Source organism: Bactrocera neohumeralis, chromosome 4, assembly GCF_024586455.1.
Source record: "Bactrocera neohumeralis isolate Rockhampton chromosome 4, APGP_CSIRO_Bneo_wtdbg2-racon-allhic-juicebox.fasta_v2, whole genome shotgun sequence".
Lineage (NCBI taxonomy): Eukaryota > Metazoa > Arthropoda > Insecta > Diptera > Tephritidae > Bactrocera > Bactrocera neohumeralis.
This window is the reverse complement of record NC_065921.1, coordinates 81,667,427-81,684,996: the sequence shown is the minus strand read 5'-3', so window position 1 is coordinate 81,684,996 and position 17,570 is coordinate 81,667,427. Positions and strand designations below refer to the sequence as shown.

The 17,570-nt window shown below is 34.6% G+C and overlaps 2 protein-coding genes across 5 annotated transcripts; both read left to right on the top strand.

Moving 5' to 3' along the window:
• The first annotated feature begins 423 nt into the window (after positions 1-423).
• On the top strand, positions 424-8,352 carry LOC126755022 (helicase ARIP4). Of its 4 annotated transcripts, XM_050467285.1 has the most exons (11): positions 424-624; positions 1,573-4,010; positions 4,475-4,815; positions 4,894-5,166; positions 5,238-5,436; positions 5,511-5,994; positions 6,085-6,214; positions 6,283-6,558; positions 6,715-7,220; positions 7,291-7,423; positions 7,500-8,352. In XM_050467285.1, exons 2-11 carry the CDS (start codon positions 1,582-1,584, stop codon positions 8,213-8,215), a joined length of 5,487 nt encoding a protein of 1,828 aa, XP_050323242.1. In that variant the 5' UTR covers positions 424-624; positions 1,573-1,581; the 3' UTR covers positions 8,216-8,352. The 4 variants fall into 4 exon arrangements, with proteins under 4 accessions (XP_050323242.1, XP_050323243.1, XP_050323241.1 ...); XM_050467286.1 differs by having other exon boundaries at positions 4,475-5,166; positions 5,511-5,901; XM_050467284.1 differs by having other exon boundaries at positions 4,475-5,166; positions 7,294-7,423.
• A 491-nt stretch (positions 8,353-8,843) lies between these two features.
• Positions 8,844-17,023, top strand: LOC126757596 (G protein-coupled receptor kinase 1). Its single transcript, XM_050471613.1, has 15 exons — positions 8,844-9,356; positions 11,703-11,779; positions 11,846-11,919; positions 12,748-12,849; positions 12,915-12,989; positions 13,056-13,117; positions 13,179-13,230; positions 13,299-13,490; positions 13,559-13,714; positions 13,774-14,100; positions 14,632-14,732; positions 14,821-15,039; positions 15,110-15,316; positions 15,386-15,548; positions 15,807-17,023. The coding sequence occupies exons 1-15, from the start codon at positions 9,244-9,246 to the stop codon at positions 15,990-15,992; spliced, it is 2,106 nt and encodes a 701-aa protein (XP_050327570.1). The 5' UTR covers positions 8,844-9,243; the 3' UTR covers positions 15,993-17,023.
• The last annotated feature ends 547 nt before the right edge of the window (positions 17,024-17,570 follow it).

Genomic DNA, 17,570 nt, shown 5'->3' with positions numbered 1-17,570 from the left:
AGTCAATGTTATTCTTTTAAATGGGATATCATTTATGCAGATTTAATTTAAATTAAGTTTGAAAACTGATGATTGACATAAATATTATGAGAACATGACATAACATGAATACAATTTTATAAGAAAGAAATGTTCAGTTTACAGATAGTATTTCATTTCATCACGGAGCTGTCAAACTAAAGTCACAGTCATCACCATCTTGGATTGATTCGAGTTTCAATTACCTTTTATGGTAATAAATATTTAAAACACATATAATAATAACAGTATTTAACATAAAAGATTACAATTTCTCATGGTATCGATATTTACCGGACGTCTAAGATTTTCTTCTGACATGCAACCACCCAGTACTTGATTCCGTGTTTTCCTTTTATACGTTCTCAGCTATACACATCTGTCAACAGTTGATTTGGTGTAAAGAAAAGAGTGGCAGTGTCGTTAGATATCCTATTTTTCTGCTTGTAATTGATTTAAATTGAGAAAATGTTTTACAATAAGTTGAATAATTTCAGTATAAAGTATTAAAATGTTGCAACGACTATAAGATTAAGTATATATTGTTGAATATGTGGATAAACTTCACATACTAATAGATCTATGAAATACACTTGTGAATAACAGGTACATAATTTGTTGTTTATTGTAAAGTAGGTGATAATATTAATTGTTTATAAACAACGAATGGATAAAGTGTCTCTCGACAGTTCATTTATTAATGAACCAAAAAATATATATAATAAATATAGATGAGATCTACAAATTTATTGCAGTTACATGTATAAATGTTATTACGAGTATATGTATTAACATAATGTGTGTATATTATGATTAGAATGCGGTGGAAAGCGAAGTTAAGATTTACTTATGTACGGCCATATGTATCTTCAATTATGTATGTGAAAGAAAATTTTCATTTTGCCGTGCTTTCTTGAATTCAACGTAGAAAAAATATAGTATTCTGTGCAAAAACAAAAGAAACTACATATTCCTTCAACTCTTCACATATATTTTCGGTTTTAAATTACCCTACAAATACTCTTTATTTGAAGAGATTCTAGTGCACATACCTACAGCTACATCTTAAATTGTGATGCTAATACAAAGATCTTTATGTGATACACGACTGAATCATTAATGTGCTTAAATAGATATAGATGACAAAAGATGTAAAGGATTAATATAATTAATAAATTTTTCATTCCGGCACTCCTTTTTCGTAAGCAGTAACACTTTACACATGTAGATGTGTGTGATTACATATTTATGACTGTGTTAATGTGACGGTGTCTACAACTCATTGCCCTTTTGCAAAAGCAGATGCGTGAAGATTTGTGTTTGCTTCAAGTGCTGATACGAAATATTGTACCTACATGTCATTTACAAATATATTATACCTATGTATATACTTAATAATTTTGTTGGTTATATGTACTACTAATACCCGTATTTAATGGGCCACTTAAATGTTAAATCGTCAAGCGAATAGTCAATATTGATTCGTCATTCATAAGTATTTTAAATTATTATATTTTTGTCCATGTGCCCACTAATATACTTAATATTTCACAGAAAATTATAATGGATTCCCAAAATCATATGGATACGTACAACGACAATGCTGCATTGAATCCGCCTGCTATGAATAGGCCCGTAGAACCATTCCAACCTTTTTTGCGACCGGAAATTACAGGCATGAATCCGGAAGATCCTTATGCGCAGTATCTAAGAAACCAGGAATCACTGCTTTTAAACGATATGAACGCTAAACAATCATTGGATATGTTAAAACAACAAACCAGCGCACTTGACGCATTAAGTTACCCCTGTATTGGCAGTAACAGTTATCCGCCGAGTGACCACTTTGGGCAAAAAAGAAAGAAAGACTCCGAAAATGATGAAATGATAGAGGCAAAGAAATCAAGTAGCATTAACATGTCTGCGGAAGAGAAAAAGACTGCTAACATGCGTAAAAATATACGAGATGTCTTCGATGAAAACCAATTGGATACGAATACACTAGCAGCACAACGTGAGGAATCTGAACGTTTGGCACGTGTTGCTGAACAACAGAAAATCATACGTGAAACACAACGTCAAGCCGCGGTCAATAGAAGTTTTGTGCGTACACAAAATAAAGTACTCTCCCTGTTACAAAGTGGCACCACATTTGCAAAGGTCACCAGTGAAACACCATTCGAAGAAGTCGACACAACTTTAACAGAATCCGAACAAAATGCCAGTCCACAAGCGCTACCAATTATTAATGACGACGAAAAGCTTACTAGTAAATTAGAAACTGAAAGTGTTTTACAAAAAGACGTTAAACCAATATCGCCAACACCTATTGATGATGATGATGATGATGATGATACTGTAAAACCCGCAGAGGAACAAGTTATCAGTGATGTGGTGACAATAGAAGATAGTTCCTCAGAAGACGATTGCATTATGCTATCTGACGATGAAGAGGAGCTAGACGATGAAGAAGAGGTAGACGATCCGAGCAATAGCGGTTTACATGTCAAAGATGCTTACAATGTGGCCGATGACCAAGGACGTGTTTTAGTGAATATCGGTCATCCTGAGGGTGAAGATGACATTTTCGTAGCGCCACAAATAGCACGCACAATCAAACCACATCAAATTGGCGGTGTGCGTTTTCTTTTCGATAACATAATTGAATCAACGAAACGTTTCAAAAGTTCCAGCGGTTTCGGTTGTATACTCTCGCATTCAATGGGTTTAGGAAAAACGCTACAAGTGATTTGTTTCTGTGATATCTTCCTGCGGCATACACCATCCAAAACAGTGCTTTGTGTTATGCCCATCAATACGTTGCAAAATTGGGTGTCCGAATTCAATATGTGGTTACCGAAATACTCCGATAATCCAGAACATATACGCCCGAGGCAATTTGACGTTTTCATACTCAACGATCAGCATAAAACACTGAGTGCACGTGCCAAAGTTATACTTAAATGGGCCGAAGAAGGTGGTGTGCTGCTAATAGGCTATGAATTGTTCCGTTTGCTGGCATTAAAATTGATGTCGACACGTAAACGCCGCAGCAATAAAGCGGGCAATTGTGAACGCAGCGGCACAGAAATGAATAGACGTTTAATGGAGAGTGTACATCAGGCATTAGTCAAGCCCGGTCCGGATTTGGTTATATGCGATGAAGGTCACCGCATTAAGAATGCACATGCCGGCATATCACTTGCACTGAAACAAATACGCACACGACGTAGAATTGTATTAACTGGTTATCCATTACAAAATAATCTGTTAGAGTATTGGTGTATGGTGGATTTTGTGCGTCCCAATTATCTGGGTACACGCAATGAGTTTTGTAATATGTTCGAACGACCCATACAAAATGGCCAATGTATTGACTCAACGCCGGAGGATCACAAATTGATGCGCTATCGGGCGCATGTGTTACATTCGCTGCTTTTGGGTTTTGTACAACGTCGTTCACATGTTGTGCTGCAACAAACACTACCTAAAAAACTAGAATATGTTATATTAACGCGTATGACAACGTTTCAACGTCAACTTTACGATACATTCATGAATGATATAGTGCGTACCAAATCTGTTCCTAATCCTTTAAAAGCCTTTGCTGTTTGTTGTAAGATATGGAATCATCCTGATGTGTTGTATAGTTTCTTAAAAAGAAAGGAAATTGACTTGGAATTAGAAATGGAGGAAACCGAAGTTATTGGCGAACCAACAACAACTGCCACTACAACAACAACTATTGTTACACCGGTGTGTGACGTTGAAAAATCCACGACGCTGGAAGATAAGCCAACCGACGATGCCGTTGTTAATGAACCAATGTGTCAAGATGTCAAACCCAAAGAAGATCTTAGTTCCGAAGCTAATTCGCCGGCATCAGAGTGCAAGCAGGTGGATCAACAATCGCCAACAGATATGACACAGCGTGACGGTCAGGCATTGATGGCAAACAAACCGAATACGGAGTTTTCCAACTTGATGAATAGGTTAGTGATAGTTTTTATGAAAAATGTTCTATGTTTTGCTTAACGCCTTGAAATATGCAACTACGGACTAAAATCTTGTTTATATTGGCCTTGCGCCTTGATATATGCAACAATTTACAAATACCTATATTTTAAATTTGTTTGGTGCCTAGAAGTATGCAACGACGTACAAAATATTGTGTATATATATTGGTATGCGCCTAGAAGTATGCAACATTATAGGCATAACAATTTAGTAGCAGTTATTTATAGCTGAAAAAAATAAAAAAAATAAAAATTATAAAAGAAATAAAAAAAAAATAATTCTAAACGAAAAAATGGAAAAAATGTTAAAAAAGCATCAATTTTAAAATGACTGTGCATATTTGTATAAAATTGTAAAAAATATGAATTATAATAATCAAAATATAGTTAACTTAAGAGTTCTTACATGCCATACTAACGCTCTTGATACACTCTTCCAGCTCATTGCTATCGGATCACTACAATCAACAGCAAAATGATGTACCCTCTTATTTGGGTGGAAATGGCAATAATTATTGGCAAGAGTCCAACGTAAATTATTTCAATTATCAAACAGTGAGCGATAATATTGAATCATTATCGAAACCGAACTATGTCGGTATGGTGCCACAGCGTGCCGAAGAAACTCCCAACGAGGCCACCGAAGGAGCAGGCTCTTCACAAATCGTCGATTTGGATACGAAGGAAATCAAAACCGTCGAAACCGATATAGATATGACACTCTGTCCGGTCATTAAAAATGAGGCACTAGGCGATAATTCTATGCTGGCAAATGCAAATGGTGAGGGTGCAACAACAACCGGCAATACAGATGCCTTGATCGAGGATATCAAAATGTTAACCAGTACGAATTCTGTAGGCAATGAAAAAGATGTTGGCAAAGCGAAATCAGACGACACCACACTACATGAATGGGCCATAGATTTGATGAAGAAATACCGACCGGGTCTGCTGGAAAACTCACCTAAAATGGAAATATTCTTTTGTATACTAAACGAGAGTGTCAAACTTGGCGATAGAGTGCTTTTGTTTAGTCAGAGTCTATTAACGTTAAACTTAATAGAGACATTTTTGCAAATGACACGTATGCCGGATTCGGATATGTGCTGGGGGCGTGGCGTATCGTACTTTCGTAAGTGCTTAAATTTTTAATATTTAAGCATAATTTTATAAAGTTTTATTGTTTGTGTAACGCTCTTCTAGGTCTGGACGGTTCTACTACATCGCAAGAACGTGAACGGCTCGTAAATGAATTTAATTCCAATACAAACGTAAAATTGTTCTTGATTTCAACTAGAGCCGGCTCGCTAGGCATAAATCTTGTCGGCGCGAATCGTGTTATAGTTTTTGATGCAAGTTGGAATCCCTGTCATGATACACAAGCAGTATATAGAATTTACCGGTGAGTTTTGTGCACACAAAATATAAGGGAAAAAATATATTAACCATTCGATTTGCAATTTTTATTCATTTTAGTTATGGCCAAAGAAAGCCATGCTTCGTTTATAGAATTGTAATGGATAAGTGTTTAGAAAAGAAAATATATGATAGACAAATTAAGAAACAAGGCATGTCCGATCGAGTCGTCGATGAGTGTAATCCCGATGCGCACCTCTCGATCAGAGACATCACCAATCTCTGTCATGATTATGACGATGATGATAAGAGTCAGTCAGAGGTGCCGGAATTCACCACACCGCTCGATTCATTCGAGGATGTTTTAATACGGAAAATTGTGGAACAGCATAAAGGCGGCTTATCCAAGGAGCCATTCTTCCACGAGAGCTTGTTGATCGACCGAAAAGAGAAGAAACTGTCACAGGCTGAGAAAAGGCAAGCACATCGTGGCTATGAAATGGAGAAGAAGGCGAGTGTTAAACAAAACTTTAGTGTGCCCATTAAGAATCAGTATCGCATTGTGCGTAACGACGGCAGTATTGTGACGCGTCCTGTTGCGTCGGTAAATAAGCAATGCAAAAAATTCACTACATTAATAATGGAGTGTGGAAAAATATTTAAAATATCATAAATCATTTACAAACTTTTACAGATACGACCTATGCAAACAACAAAAACAACAACGGCGACCAAAAGTGGTGGCATACGTACCACACGCTGGATACCAGCTGAGGTGTGGCAGCGGCAAGGCATGACGGCACAAGAAATGACACTGCCTTTGGGTAAACACTGCATTTTCTAATACAATTTTGATTTTATGAATACAATGTTTTTGTTTTTTTCCCCACAGACGTTGTTATACCCACACATTCGAATGACAAATCGAATATAATTTTAAAGTCCGGACAGCGTGTTATGGTTTTGAAGTCCGCAAAAGGCATTTATATGCAATTGGAGAGTGGCAAAATTATTGCGATTCGAACGTCCAGCAAGGCGGCAGAAGTGAATAAGACGGACAAGGATGAAGTGATTGATATCACAAATGAAGGCGATACAACTGAGAAGAAAGGAGAAGAGAGCAAAACCGAAACTGCGAAACAAAAAGAAAGCGACAGTACAGCTAAAGGTAAAGAGCAAAAAACATAAACCCTGGTTTTAGCACAAGCCGATTTTATTTTTCTTTCAAAACAAGAATCGCAAAAGAACAAAAATTGTTACAAAATATACACTAATATCGCTAAAGTTTTATTATTTTTTATAATCACATTTTACTAACTTCCAGGATCTCAAAACACTGAAACGACTGAAAAATCAGCCGGTTATGACAAATGTACCAATAACAATACAAAAAAATTGGTGGAAACTAATCCAACTAAAGGCAAGGAATTCGTGCAGCCAAATCAGTATAAAGCGGATATGCAAATGCAAAAAGATGACATCAATAGCAAATTTGACAATTTGAAAAAAGTTGAGCAGAAAACGAGTCCACAAAATATTGAGAAAGTCTACGCATCACATACAAATGACAATACCACCAAACAGGAGTTTACCAATGCAGCGAGGAGTGCCCAAAAAGTGTTGGCACCGAAACCGCCACAGCAAGTCGACGACAGTTTAGCTTTAAAAAAGCACGAGAGCAGCCATCAGCAGCAGCAGCAGCAACAGCAACAGCAGCAACAATTACTAACCCAACATCATGAGCAAGAGAAGGAAAAGAAGGATTCTATGTATGCTTTAAAACATGGCCTTGATAAGAATAACCCACCACAAAACACACTCTTGAATCAGGTATGTATTTATGCGTTAATTTTATGATACGAAAGAAGAAACACAAGTTTGAAAGCGTTTACTTTCTCAGCAGCAAAAATGTCTACCACAATATAATAATAAGCCATTGGTGGATCCTGCACCATATCCTTACAAGCAAATAGGTAATTATCCATTTTGTGGTCTGCCACCACCCGATCTTTCGAAGTATGCGAATCAAAGAGGTAATTAGAATAAAACGATGTGTGAATAGTGTGAATTTTCAAACCGAACTTTGTTTATTTTTTTTTAATCACACAGGTGACATGATGACTACACCGACTGAGTCTTTTCAGACCTGTAATTACAATAAACGAAAACTACAAAAAGAGTTGCCAATACCAACTGATTATACGCCTTCGCCCACATCCTCATCTTCATCAGCTTCAGCCGCATCAACAGCATCATCATCATCATCGTCCACATCACAAAATCAAAGCTTAAAACATAGTCATTTAAATGCAGCAGCTGCTGCTCCAGCTCATCAATCACCATACTCGCAATCGCCCTATACATCTTTATTCCATCAGCAGCAGCAACCAAAACTACACCTGTACGGATCAAATTATAATTTAGACAATGAACATTATAGTAATTTAGCACAAACTTCACATAGTTCACAAAATTTGAATCAAAATCATAGTCTTATTGGTGACACATTTGGTGCCGTACAAGAGAATAGCACAAGCCTTATGCATACCGGTGGCGGTCAAAATGTGTCAGCGCCGTGTGATTATTCCACACATTTTCCCGACTATGCCGCCTACAGTTCGTACAACCATCCGCATTATTTTCCACATTTTGCCAATTCATATGGCAATGGTTCGTCAGCACCGATTGGCACCAATCCATACCACCAAATGCATTGGTCACCATTAATAGCGCCAACATCTATAAATGAGCAATGTAATCCTGTACACTCGTCCGTTTATCCTCAAAATGGTGCGCAACATAATCAATGGCATCACAAATTATAAATATTGTAGTTATATAAGTAAAAAATATCACCATTCAGCCACAAAAAGGTTTTAAATTAATTAATTTAATTGCATGGTATTATCGTAAATTTGAAATATAGAATATAAAATAAAAAAATTATTAATTGAATAATGTACACGTGCGATTGACTTTCGTTTTGTGTGTGTGGGAATGAGGAAGGTATTATAAATCAGTTACGAATTATTTGTTTTAAAATAATTTTTTGAATATTGAAAATTTTGTGTACTGTTATTTACTATCTGTTCTTTATGCCACTGTGCTTTCTTATTTCTAAGAGATGCCAGATTTTGGAAAACTTTTTGAGTATTTCTCCACAAATTTTCTTATTTTTGTGTGTTCTGTTTTGTTAACATCAACTTATTACCAAATTTATTTATGTTGTTTATGTTTTTGTAACAATTTTACAGTTTGTAAACTGTTCTTTTTCCAAAAAATTAATAATAAAAAGCAATTTATTTACGTTAACCCTTAGTTAGTTCCAATAAAAACTAACGAAATTCAACATTGCATGCAACCCTGCATTTGACATGCGCTCACACAAATGCCATTGCTACATATGTACACGTTCTCAACTTGATACATTGCGAAGTTAGTATCCCATTCTGATTGGATGTATTGTATTGATACACATTAGCTGTTTAAAACACATATATATTTTCTTTTTGTCAATTGAGTGTGCTGTATAGTTTGAAATTAATTTGCAACAAATATTTGTGATTTACAATAGTCTATGAAATTTTCTAATAAGTGCAAAATCAAATACATATGGAATCTATATGAAGTGAAATAAAATCAAATAATTGGCAAACATGTAAAGAAATGCAACGTCTTCTTTCATTTGTTGGGAGATCGTCGTCGTCGGTACCTTTTCGATAGGTACGTTGTGTTGTGTTCGTATTCGTAATTTTTGAATCGGGACTGAGAAGAAAGTGAAAAGGAATTTATAGCAAGTGGATTAATACATAGTACACCTGAACGAAGGAAAGAACACCAAACACGCATAAACATGGCGGATTTGGAAGCTGTGCTGGCGGATGTCAGCTATCTGATGGCCATGGAGAAATCCAAATGCACACCAGCAGCAAGAGCTAGCAAAAGGCTTGTTTTGCCTGACCCCAGGTAAGTGTTTGTGTGTGTATACATAGGTATTCAGTAGCGTTATATGAATGACTGGAAGTTAGTGCAGGTAGTATTCCCCCAAAATACGCCCAATTCAGCATGCAAAGCACACTGGCAGCCACATTAAAATTTCTTTTATTTCCATTCCTCAACATTTACTGCACAACAAAATACGCAGAAATATATGTCTGTATGTAGTATGTATGTAAGTGATTTTGCTGACTAACTAATCGAAAATTTCAATTGTATACACTTTATTTCATTTCATTATACATGTGGGTATATATTTTGTGTGCTCATTTTGTATTGCTGTTTAGCAATTAAAGTACCCACTATCTCTGTTTTGTATGGCATATATACACGTACGTGTTTTACATTTATTTTTGCACAATTGTGCATACAGCTGGTGTAGGCATTTAGAAAAAAAACTAGCTACATATACAATTGTCCAGTAGTTGATAATCGAAAACTTCAGAAGTTCAATGATGCACAAATTGATAAAAATGCATGCAAAAATCTATATACAAGTATGTATAAATATGTACAAATACCTGTAGTTACTGTAAATCCAAACATATTTTTGTATATACACATACTCATATATTTATACGCCAAAAGCATAACATACACTTCTATATCTCTATATTCCTACTCACACAGTGTGTCGTAGGTGGTCTCAATTTATTCGAGTATCAAGTTCATATAATCAGTGTTGTTGCATTTAGCTGCTGCATTCATAACAAAATATTTTCGCTTCGCTACTGATAATACATATTACATATTATTGTTTGTATGTAAATACGAGTATATAGTATGTATGAATGTATATGTATATTTGGATTTTACAAAGGATAAATGGCATATATAAGTATATGTATATACAGAAGTATGTATATATGTATATACATATACATATCTTTAGAAACTATCACAATGGATATGAAAGCGCACTCCTGTTTACGAAAATAGCATCTTCATGAGAGTTCACTATACAAAAAAGATGATCCTTCTTAAAGTACGTTTAATTCGTGCAAAAACAGGCACGTCTCTCTTTATTAAAATCAATGATACATTCAACTAACAAATTCGATTACATATGTATGTAAATTTTTACGAAGAAATATAAGAAATTACGGCAATGGCCGCAATTATTCGAATGTGCCTCGGGAAAAAGAGTTGCGGTGCCATTCATAACGGTACTGTTCATACGAAACCGAAAAATCAAGTTTCAATTGTAAAGATAATAGTTTTCTCCAAGCAACGCCGAGTGGGGTTTTCGAAATTTTAATTAAAAAAAATGTAAACACAAATTTGAAAACCATACTTATCCCTCCCCTTACCATCTTCGTATGTAGTACGATCATGTCCTTTAGAGTTGTTTAGGTCATGGTTCTGTGGTGTACGTTTTAAATAATATGAATATATGAGGTTTGAATCACGATAAAAATTTAAAAGTTTAATGCGAATATATGTGCATATGTATGTACATATTTATGTATCGGATATTTTTTGAATATAGTAAAGGATACAAATGTACAAATGTATTGTCGGGATCGTTATAGGGTTCAATAAAATCTCACACATAATCAAAATTGTACGTATGTATCTAAGTGTATAATTGGATTACATAATTGGATGCACTTTTGTGGCTTATCACTATATGTGTGTATTTGTAAATAGTTGTACTTAATTGTTTTGTTTGTAATGCTTTATGGACTTTCATTTGTACGCATTATCACAAAAATGTATGTATGTATGTATGTTTGTGAGATAAGGAATTCTTTAAAGTGTTTAAAATATATGTATGTACGTTACAATTGCTAGGAGTTCTGAAGACGCTTTTATTTACTTACATAAGTATACCATATTTAATACATTATGAGAATGTATGCATGTATGTATATATGTACATATGTCTGCATAAAAAAATTATTGTTTATTATGTTAAGTTATATATTATATAAACTGTAATAAATAATTAAAAAACTGCCTCTTTGTTTTCTTGCTTTTAGTTCATTTATATTTATGATTTTTATGTTATATTCGTAAGCATATTGACGTTAAAATTAAACGGTATTGGAAAATCTATTATAACAATTTTTTCAAAAATTTATTTGATTTTTTATGCTTCTAACTAACACCGTATAGCACACCATCATACTCCTTAAAAATGAATTTTTATTTTATTTTTGTATTCATCTCAAGTTTTTGCGTGTGTATGTTTGCTAATAAGCCATTGCTAAAACAGTGACTGAGTTTCAAGGTGGTATGTTACTATAAAAATAACTTTAAATGAAATTTAATTATATTATTTTGTATTAATCGTCATATAATTATGTTAAACAGTGTCCGCAGCGTAATGTATAAGTATTTGGAAAAGGAGAGCGAGTTGAATTTCCATAAAATATTTAATCAAATACTAGGTAAGCACTACAATTATGATCTATATGTCCAATTTGTTTAGATTAATATGTATTTTTGTTCTCTAGGATATTTGCTCTTCAAAGACTTTTGTGAAAATGACTCCGAGGAACCAATACAGCAGCTAAAATTTTATGAACAGGTTGGTTAAAAAGACTTAATATTTTGTTATTTATTTGTTGTAAAAATTAGCACAATATAGTATATAAAAATTAAGAAAAAAACCTTAACTTCGGCTGCATCGAGGCAATAATTCGTTTTACAGATACAAAAAAGTTTCCAAACAAGTTTTTATGCCAGCTATATGCTATAGTGATCCGATCTGTATAATATAAATGAAATTTTTGGGAAAAAATATTTTACACTCCGCTATTACGACGCTATATCCGGTAACCCCTCGGAAAAAAGAACCGCCCCTTTTTTAACTCCTTACATGATCATCTAAAACGTAAAAATACGTGTTTTAGTTAAAACCTTAACTTGAAACTTGGACGAAGGAAAAAACTGAAAATTGGATTTTTGGCATACATTTTTACAAAAAAATTAAAGTTTCAATGAAAATTTCGAGAAATTTTTTTTCAAATAGTTGTAATCGAAAAAAAAAAATGCTTCGTCCAAGTCTTTAAGAACTGGTATCTCAATGACCTGTGTAATATTTTATGAAGACAGGTTGAGTCGTTCTCGAGAAATCTTGCCAACCGACTTCAAAAACACAGTTTCGAGAAAAACGCGTTTAAAGACGGCGCACCTAGCCTACCGAGCCTCGAGCGCACAAGTTGTCAAGGCTGTATCTGCGAAACTATTACTCGGATCAACTTTAGGACAATATTCTATAGGTGTTTTAGAATTTAATAAGACAATAAATAAAAACGATTTTTTGAAACCCGTAAACCCATGTAATCCCTTAATAATATATTTAAATAAATATTAGATTATCATTTGGTAAATATTTTTTAAAAACTATTTGCAGATAAAAAATTTTGAGAAAACGGAAAGCTACGAAGAGCGTAAAGAATTAGCACGAGAAATATATGACAATTTTATCATGGAAGAAATGCTCTCTCACACATACGTAAGTTGCAACTTTAAATTGTTTTATTTTTAACTTAAATATTTTTTTATTATATAATTGTATAGGAATATTCCAAAGAAGCTGTAGCCAGTGTACAGAAATATCTTTTAAAAAATGAAGTACCCGTTAATTTATTTGAGGTAATAATTTATACTGCACATATTTCTCTAAAAAGTTGCCTGGTTTCATTGTAATTAAATTTACAGCCTTATATCGAGGAGATCTTCAACCACCTAAAAGGAAAGCCGTTCAAAAAGTTCTTAGAGAGGTAAGCTAACATTTATTTGCTAAAATATAGTATGTGCAATATCTAAAGTTTATCCTTATAGCGACAAATTCACACGTTTTTGCCAGTGGAAGAACTTGGAGCTTAACATACAGGTACCTCCTTACTTTTGTATACTAATTTTCGTACATAATATTTATATATTGTCGATTTACATGTATAGTTGACCATGAACGACTTCAGTGTACACCGTATTATCGGACGCGGTGGCTTTGGCGAAGTGTACGGCTGTCGAAAAGCTGACACTGGCAAAATGTATGCCATGAAATGTTTGGACAAGAAACGCATCAAAATGAAACAAGGTGAAATGCTGGCGTTAAACGAGCGAACTATGTTGCAAGCAGTGAGCACAGGGGTAAATGTTAAAATAAATTACATTTTATACACTTTATATGTTTATTATTTTATTGCTTCGCTTTTCAGATGGATTGTCCTTTCATTGTTTGCATGACCTATGCATTTCATACACCCGACAAGCTGTGCTTCATACTTGATTTGATGAATGGCGGCGATTTACATTACCATCTTTCACAGCACGGTGTGTTCAATGAGGATGAGATGAAGTTCTATGCAGCTGAGGTACTGTGCTCAATTTAATTCATATTTTATTATGTTATGCTCACGCAGTTTCATTGTAGGTAATTTTGGGCTTGGAACACATGCACAAACGCTTTATTGTCTACAGAGACTTAAAACCTGCAAACATTTTACTCGACGAAAATGGGCACATTCGTATATCGGATTTGGGTTTGGCATGTGATTTTTCGCGTAAAAAACCACACGCCTCGGTGGGCACACATGGCTATATGGCGCCAGAGGTGCTTTCAAAAGGCACTGCCTATGACTCATGTGCCGATTGGTTCAGTTTCGGCTGTATGCTGTACAAATTGCTTAAGGGTCATTCACCGTTTAGACAGCACAAAACAAAAGATAAACACGAAATCGATCGAATGACCTTGACTATGGTGAGTTTGAATTACAGGAATATGTGTTTTTTTTTTGTTGTAGCGACAGAAAATATTGCTGAAGTAATTGCGAGGAATGGTGTCAAGTTGACAGTCCTTGGCCGTATAAAAATCCGAGTCCGTTTCGGTTACTTAGTGCACCCGCAGAATACGTAAATTTACTTTTGGCTCTGCTTCGAGTATTCACTCTGTGGGCACCCTTAGAACCGACTGTCATGCGAACTATTTACAAATATAATGATATTGAATTATATTGGGTAGTCGAAAAAGTCTTTTCGTATTTCTAATCGAACTTAAACTTATTTTTTCAACATTTGTAACATTTTGGTTAACCACTTTTTGCGATTTTTTCGCTTGAGACATTATTCCATCAGTGTAAAACTTTCTTCAGTGCAAATCGACTGCAACGACAGCTATTTTCAAAATACGAAAAAACTTTTTCGACTATCCAATATATAAATTTATGTATGCTTAAATCAGTGCAATGCTTAAAAAATCGATTTTTTTTTATATATTTCACATTTTCAATAGAACGTTGAATTGCCCGACTGCTTTACACCCGAACTCAGAAGTCTTTTGGATTCCTTGCTACAGCGTGAGGTTGAAAAGCGACTGGGGTGCATGGGTAATGGGTAAGTGAATCCTAAATAAATTCAAGCTCCTAACATTAATGCTAATATATCATTTATTTATTTCGAAAAAAAATTAATAAAAATATAGTGCGGATGAAGTGAAGATGCATCCATTCTTCTCAGGTATCGATTGGCACCAAGTCTATGTTCAAAAATATACACCGCCATTAATACCACCGAGAGGCGAGGTTAATGCCGCCGATGCTTTCGACATTGGCTCCTTCGATGAGGAGGATACGAAAGGCATTAAGCTAACGGATAGCGATCAAGAGCTATACAAATTCTTTCCACTTACAATTTCCGAAAGGTAAATAAATACACAAACACATTCATAAAATGTATAACTGAACTGTATAATAATTTGGTGTTGTTTGCAGGTGGCAACAGGAAATCGCCGAAACAGTATTCGAAAGTGTTAACATTGAAACAGATAAAATCGAGCAAAAGAAAAAAGCCAAACAAAAGCAGCATTTCGATGCGGACGAAAAGGAGTCGGACTGCATTTTACATGGTTATATAAAAAAATTGGGCGGCTCTTTCGCTTCGCTCTGGCAAACCAAATACGCTAAACTTTATCCAAATCGGTAAGCGCATGCATATTTGCTAATATTTAACCGTTATTTATATGATTGCATATATGCCATATTTCAAAGATTGGAGATGCACTCAGAGAGTGGTAGCAATAAGCCAGAGTTGATTTTTATGGACCAAATCGAGGACATTTCCTCCGATTTCATACATTACAAAGGCGAACAATGCATACAAATTCGAGTTAACGATGGATCTCGTGATGGACGCATAATTCTTACAAATTCAGTTAGTACATACACACACAATATATATACACATATATATTGGATAGCCGAAAATGTCTTTTCGTATTTCTAATCAAACTTCAACTTATTCTTTTTTTTGTATTTATACCAATAATTAAATAAACAAATATGTACCATTTTGGTCGACCACTTTTTGCCATTGACAAAATACGAAAAGACTTTTTCGACTACCCAATATATATATATGTATATATAACTTGTCTTTAAATATATAATTTCTACTAACTTTTTATTGCAGGATGAAATCGGCTTAAAAGAGTGGGCTTTCTCCTTACGGTCGGCTCATAAAAAATCACAAGAGCTTTTAGGCTCTATGGCACGGAAAGCAGGGAAAATCTATGGCAGCGAACGTGATGGAAATAAATCTTTGTACATATTAACGGGTAGCAATCCAATTTCCAAAGTCTCAAATGGATCCAACTAGCAAATATACAAAGGACATACAGGACATTTGCAGATGATGACGTTGATGATGGGGGAGCAGTATAAGCAGAAACCGCAGCAACAGAAGAAGAAAAAGCACCAGCTCCAACTCCAACTCCAACTCGTATTTCAGTTTATTAAACAAACGCTTTTTTTATTATAATGTGTAACATTTTGTAGACTATTTTTTCATGATGATAATGATTCGTTTGATATACTTTTAACTACTGTTACTCGGGAGTAAAATAAACCAGAAAGTACTAAGATCTAACAAACATACATACATACATGCATACATACGTACATGCTATATTAGAGAATATAACAAAAAAAAGAGTAAACTATTATTGCACAAGTGGAGCAGCGCAGGCAAAGTGCTTGGATAAATCGACTGAAAAGTGTGAAGCGCATAAATAGCAACCATAAAGCATTAGCGTTCTAGTAAATCCAAACATTTGACTTGCCAATGCTTACGTAGACACGTAAATCCCTACCTACATACATACATACAAACAAACGAGTACATTAGAAATGGGCATATCAAAGTGTTAATTAATTATGCGCTCGCTTTTGTGACGCAATATTATGTATGTATATGGGCCCAACGTTGGTATATAACAGAAAAAAAATAAAATAAAGCGTACGAATTTGCATTTGACTAAAAATAACAAAAAAAAAGCAAAAACAAAAAGTAATCAAATATTAGAACAATCAATGGTAATTTGACCGCTGGTCGAGTAGTTATAGTTGAACCACCATTTAAGCGGATTTAAATATCCGCACACATAAATACATACATACATGCATAGAAACATATATACATATGTGTACTGGGCTCTTAGCAGCCGGTTGATGTGCAATTGCAATGTTATTCGAAATCACGCCTATCATAGGAGTATAGTAGATGATACCATACATATGTAAACTTATCATAATTTTGCTGTAAATCGTACATTTTGTGTTTTAAGTTGTTGTTATTTTTATTGTATTTGTGTAATTATTTGTTAACTAAATGAAATTCTGCAAAGAATATGAGTAAACTGGTTTTTGTTATGAGTAAACAATTTATGTCCAAGTACAATTTATTGGGTATCTACAGTCATACATACATACATGTATGTTCGCTGTGTACGAATGGAAATGGCAGCTTTTGTTATTAAACAATTGTGTAAGCAAATTGTGAGAAAAACTACTTCGTAATTGCTTGTGTGCGCTGAGCTGCTTAATTATTATTATTTTTTGCGCTAAACAACTTTTCTAATAGCTTAAAAACATACCTGTACATATTTGCATTCTCCTTAACCTGTAAAATAATTATAGCATTCGTTACGCCCGAAGCGGTCGGCGTATTGTTCGATGTCGTCGACATAATTGATTTCTGTGGCCGCTGGTGTAGATCACTGGTAGAAAATAATAGAGAACCAAATGAGGGTGGTGAAATCAATTCGCACAACAGCCGGTTCTATGCACCGCATTTGACCCGGATTTGATTCGGCTAAGAACTGTTATTTCGGAGATCTAACCCCGTTTAGATTGGAAAGTCGTAGTATAAGCTTGTCGTCACTGGAGCAACGCTTTG